Source organism: Dryas octopetala, chromosome 6 (assembly GCF_963921425.1).
Source record: "Dryas octopetala chromosome 6, drDryOcto1.1, whole genome shotgun sequence".
Taxonomy (NCBI): domain Eukaryota; kingdom Viridiplantae; phylum Streptophyta; class Magnoliopsida; order Rosales; family Rosaceae; genus Dryas; species Dryas octopetala.
Genome location: NC_141371.1, coordinates 10,880,591 through 10,892,670, shown reverse-complemented (window position 1 = coordinate 10,892,670; position 12,080 = coordinate 10,880,591). Strand labels below are relative to the sequence as shown.

Sequence of the window (12,080 nt, the reverse complement as noted above, 5' to 3'; positions counted from 1 at the left end):
CCTAGTCCTACTCTCAAATATTTTAGAAGAAAAAAAAAAAAAAAAAAAAGCCACAAAGTTTCAGTATAATGCATTTTTTATAGCCAAATGTCAGTATATACATTATTATGAAAAAAACGTAGGCCAAAATCATATGGAAGTGGATCCTCTATCAGACTATTAGTGCATGTGCCTGATTACACCAGACTTTCAATCTCAGTTGTCCAAAAATTTTCAACAATCTGGACGATGCCACATCAGCTAGCCTTTGAATTTATTTTATTTTCTAACACCAAAACTAATTGCAAGTGAATTGAGAGCCCGTTTAGTTCAATTCTTTGAGGTGAATGATAAATTAATTATATTCCTACGTTTGGTAAGTACAAGGAAAGAAAATCAATTTTTGGCCTAAGAAAATCTAATGCCCTTATTGGAAAGAAAATGAAACCCTTGCTCAAGCTTGGGTTTTGTTTTTCCCCTTTCTTAGAAAAGCATTTATTGCTTCTTTTTTGGACAAAACTAACCATGCTGTTATTTTAAAATGTCGTTCCTATTGAAATAATAAATTATGGTATAATTAGAAAACTGACACTTTTTATTTGCAATTCCTGCACAATCTAAACATGAAAATGAAAATAAAAAGATAATTTCTTATTTACTTTCTCAGGACTACCAAACAAAAGAGAATTATGCAAATAAATTGATTTCCCAATAAATCAATTCCGTGACATTTGTGGATTACACATTTAGACTACAATCCACAATTTGTGACATTTTTCTGCTCAATTAGAACATTTTAGTGTATTTAACTAGTTATGAAGATCTCCTCCACCCGTTCGTCCATCTTCTTCTTATGTTGATTTATTATATAGATTCAGTAGTTAGAGATTTTTTATATTTTATTTTAAGTAGATTGAGTTGTTAGCTTTTATGCAGAGATTGCTGTAAAATCCAATCCCTATACCCTAGAAAGTTGCATCAAGCATGAGCCACATGCAGCCTATTTCTCCTTCTCATCAGTGTTGTATCAGACCAGTTCCCTGAATTGTTCAATTGATTTTATTTTAAATGATAAATTGGAACACATTTTAACTGATAATAGATGAAAACTTATTCAATCTATGCATTCCATTGCTCTACCCCAAATAGTTTCCTTATGCAGCAGCAACTTATATATTACATGACTTCGGTAAAATCAATGCAACCTTGTATAACACTGAAACCCAAGTTAAACCAGATAACAATGAAGTTCTGATAAAAGGTGTCAAAATTAGGAGATTAGTCTTAAATGTACTTTGCTTGTATATATTCTTATGTACCATCTCACCTGAGAATTGTAGCTCAATGAAAGCATGTAAAATTGATGCAACACACATGACACATGACTATTGGCTCCGGAGTGATAGGCGCAAATCTGCCCATTAGGGTCCCGGTGTCCGATTTTGCAACTGTTGGTAGATCAATTTGCCAAGTATGTTAGTACCAAATTGGGATCACAAGCAAAGCAGAACCTTAAAAGGAGAAGCAATAGACTTTTACTACTTGGAATAAATTTTAGTCTTCAAATCCTGCCAAACTTGAGGACCACCAGGACAATGATTTACATACTTACTCAAAAACTATTTATCAGAGCAAGAAACAACAGTGCTCAATGCAAGCCTTGCTGTTCCTTGATCTTTAAGCCAATTGTACATGAGTACCCTAAGCTTAACCCTTCGAATTGTATGAGAAAGGTATGAGGGGAAGGTCACCAAAGACGATATGGGATAACCTCAATCTTCATTTCTATCACATCCTTTGTCTGGTTGAGAATATAAGGGCATACTTCAATCATTTCACAGACTTCCTCCAAATCCAAACCAGCTTTCACAATACAGTTTTTGTCAAGCTTCCCTCCGTTGCCTCGAAATGCCTTTAATGCTTTTTTCATTTTGTTTGAGTTCTCTACAAATCCCATGTCTAACAAGAACTTAGTTTTCTGTCTTTGATATCGGGTCCTCTCCCGAGTCCGGTAATGGCTCAACTCTTCTACCCAAAACCCAATTGTTCAATTCATGTGGCTCTCCTAGATGCATCTAGACAGTCGCTTCTTCCCAGTGTTCATGTTATGAAGTAAGCTGTTGGTTTTTTTCAAAGCACATGAACCCAATAGCAGGGGGTGAGAATGAACAATCTTTCCAATCTCTGCAACCTCCACCTCGATCTCATTCAGGAACAGAAAGCATTGCCTCAAATTCAAAACAAACTTCCCAACTTGCATTTGTGGAAACTGCAGAAACAATGAATAAAGGGATTCTCAATATCTACGAGTACAGTAAGGGAGGAATTAGTTGATTCAGAACAAGTGGTTCCATTAACCCTAAATTGAAAGAGCAGTTCAGAAAAGTTCATATACTTTCTTCAGCCTGGCATTACAAACCAAATGGTTATGTCAATATAATTAGTGTAAGGTACCCAATCACAATAAATAATCAAAATTTTGCCATTGCATTCTCAAATGCTGTCCCACTAGATCCTGCCTATATTCAAAAATAAATTTTGCATCATTTGCAAATGGAAGTTCGTAGTAACTAATTAAACAATGTCTCTCCATCCCCAAAAAGGAAAACATTATTCCAATTTTAACATTAGTAAAAACTATACCTACCTACAATAAATGAAAGGTTTTCAACTATTCCAGACTAATCTTATTACAACAAGAAACAAAATTTCTCTAGTAAAACACCTCCAGTACATAAATATAGCTTTTATGCCATCTACGATTCCCAACCCGATTATCACTGAACATTTTTCCATAAGTGCAAAAGTAGAATAGAGGCCTGAAAAACCAAGCATGGCACAGAGAATTAGAAATATAACCAGTAGTCGTAGTAGTTGTATAAAAAAAGGGGACTTGAATATTACCATATGATGAAACCTGTCATCAGTCATTGTTTGCCAATGTAATATGGATAGGGAATTTGTGATTGTGCCGGGTATGGAGCTGTGGGAGGACTTGGGTAAGAAGAATCAGGGTATGCTGCTACAGTTGGAGGATAACTGTAGCCAATAGGGGTGGTGCTGGCATGTGCTCTTCCAGGCTGTGGATATCCACCAGCCATAGGTAATGCCATTGGAACCATTGGTGTGGGTAACTGCGTTTGCATTGTTCTACCCTTGTGGGAATCAGCAAGCTTCACAATGATGTTCCTCCCCTGCAAAGCAAACAAGAAAATCAGAGAATTGCTTTCATATGCTTACGAGAATTTGTTTGCCAATGACTAGGTAACCTATTAATCTTATGAGTGGCATGATCTCAGAACTTTCTTATACAAGCAATGAAAAACAAAAAATTCTGAAAAATTTTATTTGTTTTGTTTTTCAATAGGAAACATTAAATTTTATTAAAGACGAAAAAGAGATGCAAGAAAACATGAATAAGGTGTCTGTCTATGCTAAAGTGTACAAAAAAAGAAAAATTATAGGAAAAACATTACAATTAATTCATAAGTTATGCCCAATCAAGATGAATTAAACTAAAGGATATGTCCCTAAAATTCTGAGACCATTAATGACGCCAGAATCTACTCCTATCCCATATAAAATCCATTTCCACTCTATTATTATCTTCAAATATTCTGTCCAGTTACAAGGAACATTCAGTGGTTCCTGAACATGAGTTCAGGTGGTTCAGAGGGCATTTTGACCTGGAACCCCAACCTTACATCATGTGGTCGCTACCTACAGAAATTTTCCAGTAATTTCCCATCATGATGGAGGCAATACAAGTAACTGGTAACTAATCTGGTCCTTAAGAAGTGCCAAACACTGTATTAGGAAAACAATAATACATTAAAATTATAAATTCAAAAACATCAAAATTAGAAGTGGAAATTTTCTAGCAGGTTATTAATTGTTTTTTTTTCGTTTATATTGAGCGGAATCGAACCCTTGACCTATCCTAGTCCTAACCCATTTCCCACCCTCCCTCACCACTTGGCTAACGCCAAGGGCTTATTATTAATAATTTCTTAAAGCATACATGAACAAATCTACTCAAGCAACCTCTTCCCAGACGAATCCCAACTCCCAAGCATACAGTCCCATTTTCTAATTTCATTTAGTGATTATCACCTCTATACTTTTAGCCACTGTATCAGATTTTATGAACAATGATCAATTGATCATTAAGGATAATTTGATAAAATTCCCAGCAATCAACAGGGAAGTTGCCATTACAATTTTATATATATATATATATATTTCTTAAACAGAAACCTGAACAAAAACCTTGAAAACAGAAAAATTTCAAGTAAATACGCAGCAAAAAAAAAAAAACTAATTGTTTTCAAAATCGTATAAAAATACGTATTCATTTGCAAGTCCAACAACAGAAAACTATTGTGAGCATAAATGCCTTAAGGCTCATAATATTCAAATGATCATGCATTTAGAAAGCTAAAGTGATTGCTAGAAATACACACAAGGCTTATCATTCACTCACCCCAAGGGTCTTTTGCGGATCATCTATGGCCTTCTTTGCAGCCTCCACTGTCCTGAATGTAACAAAGCCAAACCCACTAGAAAGAAAAGAAAAACACAATCAATGCACAGGTTGTAGCAAAAATATAGTGAAAAGAATAAAGACAAAGAATGTAATCTTTTCAAGATAATGTATAAGGCAAATTTAATTATACCGTGACTCATTTGTATCTTTGTCATATGCAACTGAACCTTCTTCTATGTCACCATGCCTTCCAAAAAAGTGGAGCAGCACCTCACTTGTGACATTTGGTGACAAGCCCCCAATGTAGAGTTTCCTCTGGGTAAGATCATGGGTGGTACTTGTCCCAGTTAACCCCTCACAAGCTAGATTACAAACAGCCATGCGGCCCTGGAAATAAAACATTTTAAGTAACTTAAGAAAATGTAGAAGGGAAATAAAATCCTCACGGTTCACAAACAGATGCACAACTATTAGTTGGCCCGGCCTAGGCTATAGCCCAACTGAACTTTAATTTCTAAAAAATAAATTTACACATATAGTCTATTGGCCCTATTCAAATGAGCACCACTTAGCCCACCCATTACCCAGCCCAAAGCCCACCACTGCCCAGTCACTCAACTCATACAGCCCACATGGTTCTCAACCCAAACTTAGCCCACCCCCAAAAAAGTTTTCTAGCCACACCCCCAGTTCAAAAAATCAGTCATGAAACAAGACAGATCCTATGTCAGCTGGTAAACAATGCAAAAGGGTATGGAGAGATCTCATATTTAAATTCTTCCTAGCAAAGAAAAAGGTTGATGCATACAATCTTATTAATCTAACTTTCAGATTGTTCCTGCAAGGGTAAATCTTACAAATGATGGCCAGACAGAGGCAGCCTAAGAAGTAACATTTTGAACTAAAAGATTTACTACTAGTTATGGCATAGAGTCATAGATAGTGTCTAAATTACTAGGGGAGTACACACATGAGCGCGCATGGGCACAACTGTCACATAACATTAAGTACCTTAATAGGAAAAAACGGTAAGTTGTTGGATGAAAAAACTTATGTTTGTTTTGCGGAATTGGATTCTAAGAATCTCATACCCATTCCAATGTTCCGAAAGCTAGGAATAGAAATATTTTTATCAGGACACGAACGAAATTTATGGTTTAAAAAACATAAACACAAGGACATAGACATCTTTATAATTTATTATAAAATTAAAACCAAGGAATGAGAATTCCATTTAATGAGTTTTAGATACCCATGGGAAAGGTCATCCCAAAGTAATTTGCATTTTGCACTTACCAAATGTAGGAAATGAATCTCATACTCATTCTAATGTGTCAAAACAATGAAACAAACACACCCCCCCTATGTGTCTGCATATTCCTATACATATGTAATTTGAAATGTGTGCTAAAACACGTGTATGTTTATTTTATTAAAAATACATGGTTTTATAAGTTTTTCTTTCCTTTTTTTCTTCTTTTTCTAGCTCCCTCCCCCGGCCCCCGTTTTTAGAAAGTTCTCCCCCTTATATGTTATCCATTTATAAATTGTTTTTGTCCCTATAACATTGTTGCTCTTTAAACTAGAAAAACTACTAATATTTGACAAATTTCCAACTGCACACGTCCAACCTCTCACAAAGCAATACATAATTAACGCCAATAAATATCATTCCTTTTCCACATCTAAATAGAAAGCATATGAGTTTAAGGACCAAAATAAAATGATGAAAGACTTTCCAACCAAGTCACCCTTATTTTTCTTGTTTACTATTATTCACAGATATGTTGCCTTATGCAGACCTACAGTGCATGCCATGCGAGTATTCAGTTAACATGTCATACTCAAAAACTTATTACAACCCTATTTTGTCTAGATGGTAAAGAAATTTAAAAAAAAAAAAAATTCTATTTTCAATGGGTATATTCATTATTCACAGACAGACAACATGAGAGAGGGGGAAAAGATGTAAGATGAGTTATAACACAAAGAATGAATGACATTAGATTTGCAAAGTGGCAAATGCTTACATCAATCAGTTTGCTAGGCGCTCTGAGGGCACGCTGGGTTGAGTCCATGTTTTTGTAAGTAATGAAACCATAGCCACGTGATTTTCCGGTTGCTTTGTCGGAGATGACAGCCCCTTCCTCAATTTCTCCATGCTCACTAAATGCCTGGACAACCAAAACAAACATGGCCTCCCAATGAATGATGAGTACAAATACGACACAAAAGGCTGGAGTGGTCATATATATCTTTGTTTACAAACTGGGTGTGAATGATATGCGGTTTTGACAAGCATGGCATGCAAAACAAACACAATGAGCAACGCACTCACATCACGCAAAGTTTCGGAAGAGGTATTCCAGGCCAACCCACGAACAAAGAGCTTTCGATGAACAGGATCTGCACTGGCAACACCCTTAATTTCCTCTGCAATTGAAGGGTATTGGGAACCTCTTTATGCCTCAACATGCAACCAAACACACATGCACAGGGTCAATCACACAGCACACAATTCCCTCCCTTTTAACACCAAGCAAAGCAAGCATTCTCTCACATGCAACATGGAGTTCAACAACATTCAAATTCAACGACCCAATTGTTAATACATTGAAATTGAAAATCCAAATTGAAAAATTAAAAAAAGAAATGGAAAAATTAAAGGTTTTTGACGCACAGTTTAGCGAGGAGATCGACAAGCTGGGGCTTAGCGAGAGGGTCAAGCAAGGAGCGCAAGTGTTCCTCTGAATCTGATGAGAAGTCTTCACCGTAGCCCGCGGCTTCTTCTAACTTTCGCTTCTTTATGTCCTCCATTGAACTTGAGCTGCCAGGAAACGCTCTCTCTCTCTCTCTCTCTCTCGCTGTCGCGGCAGCAGAGTCGCTGAGGAGTTCGTTTTGGACTTTCAAGATGAGGCTTCTGTTTTTCTCGTTAGGGCAATATTCTTTCTTCTTAGCCGAGTTAGGAATGTCACACTGGGCCGGAACATCCCAATCCAAACCCAACTCAAATCCAATTCGGAATTTGTTTTGTTCTTTTTTTAAAAAGGAAAGTATTTGTGAGATCCAAACTTAAGAGAGATTTTTCAGTGTAACCGATACATCGCCACGTGATGTAACCAGTATATATGTCATAAAATGGGTGAATGTTATTAATATTATATCTTAGAAGAGATAAATATGTCGTCTAACAATACCCTTATACGTTAGATTAGTTACACTACGTGACAGTGTATCGATTACACAGAAAAAATTCTTCAACCTTCCATCTATATAACTAGAGACATCAAACTTTTGATCTATTCTAATTTTAACTTATTTTGTCACCTTAAGCTAATCCCAAAAACTTTGAAATGGTACATTTAAGTACCACTGTTCTTATATCTTGCTCTAATATCAATATTGCTATTATCATTCAATAACAAACACTACTGTAATTGAGTCCGCCCTTAAGTAACACTAGTGTAATTGACTAATAAACTAAACTCAATCATAAAATTGAAGTGCATGTGACTGTATATTAGTGTATTCGTTTTTCATATGTAACATGAAATAAACATATATTTATAAAGATATAGTATTAACACAATTTTCAAATGTAATTAACTGAGTAACAATTACATTAATGTATATTGATCTGTATTAAGACGGTCAAGTTGTGTCCAACCCTAAGCCTTAAGTAATTTCTACATCCTAACTAAATCGCCATTCAAACGGAAAGGGATCATGCAAAGTGGGATCTGATCTAAGAAGCTATATATATAGTCCGTCTTAACTGCAGACAATCCACAATGTGAATCTCAATCTGCTTGAGTGTGCCCATTTTGGGTTTTGGATTTAAAGTTTAGCTTTTGTGTTTTGGGGTAGTGATGTCCACAAAGTTCAAATCGAATTCCACACCAGCAAACATTTTCACAGAGCAAAATTTTTAAGTAAGCATGAGAACATGATGGTAACAATAAGCCATTGTTACAACACAGCCTTTATGTGAAAATAACAAGAGTCATTCTATAGCATTTGTTCCACCAGCAACCACATATAGGATCGTATCCTCTAAATAGCATGATGTATGAGTGAACTCAATTCATTGTAGTCTTTAGTATCATCTTCCTGTTTCTGCTTTCTTTCTTAACCAAGTAGAAGCTTGTAAGGTTCTTGATTCTGTCAAGGGACTGAGCTTTGTTGCAACCACATGAGCACTTAGGTGTGAGAATGACTGACAATTTGCTCTTTGGGCTAACTTATCTTGGATGGAAAGTGGGTGCTCCCAGAATCTTCAGGGGTTGAAACCTGAATGTCACTGAGAGTATTTGATGGACCATCTTCATGGCATGTGATGTCCAAGTTCTGAGTCTTCAACAGGCTATTACTTGATTTTTGTTGCAGGTCAAACATCATCTTGAGCTGCTTCCCTTGTTCTTCAATTCGCAACTGTAACTTTCGCTGAATCTGTTCCGCAGAAGCATATAAATGAATTTTATAAAAATATTAGAAATGTGGAACTATGCCTCTAAACCAAAACACCAGAGGCACATGATACTGTGTATTGTATTCCATTAGTCTTTTGTAATATGAAAGCCCTTCTAAGTTCAGAGATTTCATTTTAGTGGCACATAAGCACTGAGAATTCCTATAACTGATCATTTGGTTTATGTTGTTATTTATAAACCAGTTCACATAATTCTTGACCCCAATAAGGACCCTAATGCAGTGGAAAACCAAAATTGGTAACAAGAAAATCAAAAGGTAAAGAATATATAGAAATCATAAAATGTTGACACCACCCAAATGGATCTAATGTATATACCTCTAACTGTTCATGCAGACGCCTCTGAACATCTAATTGCAGTTGGAGTGCCTCTTTGATGTGCAAGCCACTGCCAGAAAAGTTCACATCATAGGGTTGTAAGAGGCTGGTGCACATAGCGGTTAAGAGAAGAGTATCAAAATGAAGGCCAACTCTAAAAGGAAAAATGTGTTCAGATAAATGATATTGATAAACTGAAATCGGAATAACAATCAGGTTTAAAGTGATGGGTTACGTTTTCACATCTAGCTGGGGTTCAACAGTCACAGTAGTTTTTTTCTCTGATTTTCCTGCAACAAAAGAAAATACTCAGATCAGAACTAATGGTAAAACAAGCTAATGCAATGTATGATAAACTTTAAGGAAACTTGCAATTTGTAACAAGAAAAGTCATATTCACAAGGAACCAATACATGATTGCAACTCACAAAAACAAATTAAGTATTGACTTTACAATCTTAATATGTCAGTTTCCCCAACAAGTGGTATCTGAGCCGAAGATTTGGAAGATTGAAATACGATGAGTGATCGAGTTGAATCCCACATCGGGAAAGTAGTAACAAGAACAAGAGGTTTATATAATTTCTTCAGATTGAAACAGCGTTTTGAACTTTATATGATGGTCTCATTGGAGACTACTAACTGTGTCATTCCCACCAACAGGGAGACCTTTACAGATGCATAGTCTATTCATCACCATTTTTGTAATGAGAGCTTAAAAAGTTCAGGCTTCTAAGGGCAGAATGGTTAAACATAAATACATAATTGAACACTTACAAGTATACATTAAATGAGATAATGGTAGCCAGGATTTACCTTCTGCAGAGTCTGGCATATATTTTGCTATTCGATATTTCTGCAAGAAGAATAGAAAGGAAAAGGGGAAAAAATGAAATAGACTTTAGAAAAGGCAAACAAGAAGCAAGAATAAGAATTTTAGGAATTGCATTTAATACCTGCAAATGACTTTTCACATGAAAGATGGTTAACCCATCCAAGCCCATCATCTTCAGTATTGCCTTAGGTGTTGCTTCTATAATGGATCAACAAATAAATCAACATACATCAATTGTTCCCTATTAGTAAATTGCAAAAGATTATATTGAGTTACTTACTGTCAGCACCCCCAAGACGATTTACACACTCAACAAACTTCTCGTGAAGATCTTGATTCCATCGTATTCGTGTTTTGCTTGAGAGTGCAGGGCTAGATGAAGAAGAATCGCCATAGGTAGTGGAAAATTTTGGAGACTGCTTTCCTTGCTGAGAATAGAAGCTCAGCGGTGTAACCGGAGAAGTAGTGAATGAATTACAACAACCCTGTGCACAAGAAACTATCCCATAACCACAATACAATGCATATCTTGATGGATTGGCACTGGAGCATTTAAATCCATGCACAAAAAACAACCATAAAATATGAACTCTAGAATAGAATATACATACTGCTTGATCTTGATTTTCTTTATAAGGAGGTGAAAAGGGTCTCCTAACTGAGGCAGTAGTAGTTCTATCTCCATGCAACTTATTTTGTTGGTGTGTAAAGAGATTATTATTGCCTGGCAAATTGCTGAGTGGGATTTGATTAGACTTCTCAGAGGCTTTAAAGTACTGATAGCTGTTGTTGGGTTGCGATTTCACAACTGATTGCAAGGTGTTTCTGATGTCAAAGTTCGGATCCGCATGTGCTTGCTCTGATGAATCCATGGAATAGCTTTCATCATAAGATTGGCCTGAAGGGAACTGTGAAGCAAGATTACCAACTTGAGAGGAGTCATACTGTGGAAACCTCATGCAGCGCTCAGTTGCATAAAAAGCCGAGGCAGGTGATTCGAAGCGGCTCATAATGCTGCTGGGTGATTTTGCAGGCCCAAGATTTTGTAGCTGTGACTGTGACCCTCCCTGAATCTGATCATCATCCATGGTGAGTTGCTGAACCCAAATTCCCATATTGTTCCAAGGCTGTTGTTGTTGCACACCCAAAAATTGAGAAGAATGGTTACTAAGCTCAAAGTTACAATCACTAACTAGTCCATGGTTCTGTTGATGAATTTGTCCCCGGAAATCGATCTTCTGCTCGTTCATTTACAAATGACAGAAACTGAAATCCCAAAAATCCCAATAACCCCAACAAGAACAACTGCAAGTAGTAGAAGTACTTGTGCTCAATATTCTTGCTCAACATCTGAGACTCTATCAAATTTCATTCTTTCATGAATTCTTTCAAACAGAAAAAGCACTCAATGGACTTGAAAATTATGGCACACAAACAGCAATGTTAAACTCAGATTTATGGCATACAAATACTACTCATAAATATATATATATATATATATATATATATATTCCATTAGACTTCAGCTGTAAGATTTGAATAAAAAAATATACAGAAAATACTATGCAACCCCTTTTAATTATTCCTAAAAAGGGAGAGGAATGACCAAGGCTAATTGATAAAACCAAAGTACAAAACATTGAGAAAAATACAACTGCCCAGTATAAACAATTGTGTAAATAAAATGTGTCCCTATAAGAAGATTAGAATCAATATGCATACTGAGTCTCAATCACAGAGAATAAAATATTTTTAAAAAAAAAAAAAAAAACCCTCAAAAACCAATTGGATAATGGGCTAATGATTCCCAATATGTTACTATATTATCGTTAAAAATTTGGAATTGGAGAATAATTTTTATGGCGGCATCTCTGTCTTCATAATTAAATATGAGAGATACCGGCATAGGCATAAATTCACATAACAGATCTATGGTTATTCCTATTACGGATACGGTTGAAAATAGGCAACCC

At 35.9% G+C, this 12,080-nt stretch overlaps 2 protein-coding genes across 3 annotated transcripts; both read right to left on the bottom strand.

Moving 5' to 3' along the window:
- Positions 1 to 2,447: 2,447 nt before the first annotated feature.
- On the bottom strand, positions 2,448 to 7,388 carry LOC147282318 (UBP1-associated protein 2C-like). Its single transcript, XM_086248876.1, has 7 exons — positions 7,146 to 7,388; positions 6,804 to 6,924; positions 6,496 to 6,639; positions 4,656 to 4,852; positions 4,463 to 4,538; positions 2,884 to 3,173; positions 2,448 to 2,798 (listed from the first exon to the last, which is right to left on the bottom strand). The coding sequence occupies exons 1-6, from the start codon at positions 7,280 to 7,282 to the stop codon at positions 2,907 to 2,909; spliced, it is 942 nt and encodes a 313-aa protein (XP_086105002.1). The 5' UTR covers positions 7,283 to 7,388; the 3' UTR covers positions 2,448 to 2,798; positions 2,884 to 2,906.
- Positions 7,389 to 8,497: 1,109 nt separating this feature from the next.
- Positions 8,498 to 11,550, bottom strand: LOC147282317 (myb-like HTH transcriptional regulator family protein). Of its 2 annotated transcripts, none has more exons than XM_086247327.1 (7): positions 10,719 to 11,550; positions 10,388 to 10,592; positions 10,229 to 10,305; positions 10,089 to 10,128; positions 9,508 to 9,562; positions 9,273 to 9,378; positions 8,498 to 8,914 (listed from the first exon to the last, which is right to left on the bottom strand). In XM_086247327.1, exons 1-7 carry the CDS (start codon positions 11,355 to 11,357, stop codon positions 8,702 to 8,704), a joined length of 1,335 nt encoding a protein of 444 aa, XP_086103453.1. In that variant the 5' UTR covers positions 11,358 to 11,550; the 3' UTR covers positions 8,498 to 8,701. The 2 variants fall into 2 exon arrangements, with proteins under 2 accessions (XP_086103453.1, XP_086103454.1); XM_086247328.1 differs by having other exon boundaries at positions 9,273 to 9,342.
- Between the last annotated feature and the right edge of the window lie 530 nt (positions 11,551 to 12,080).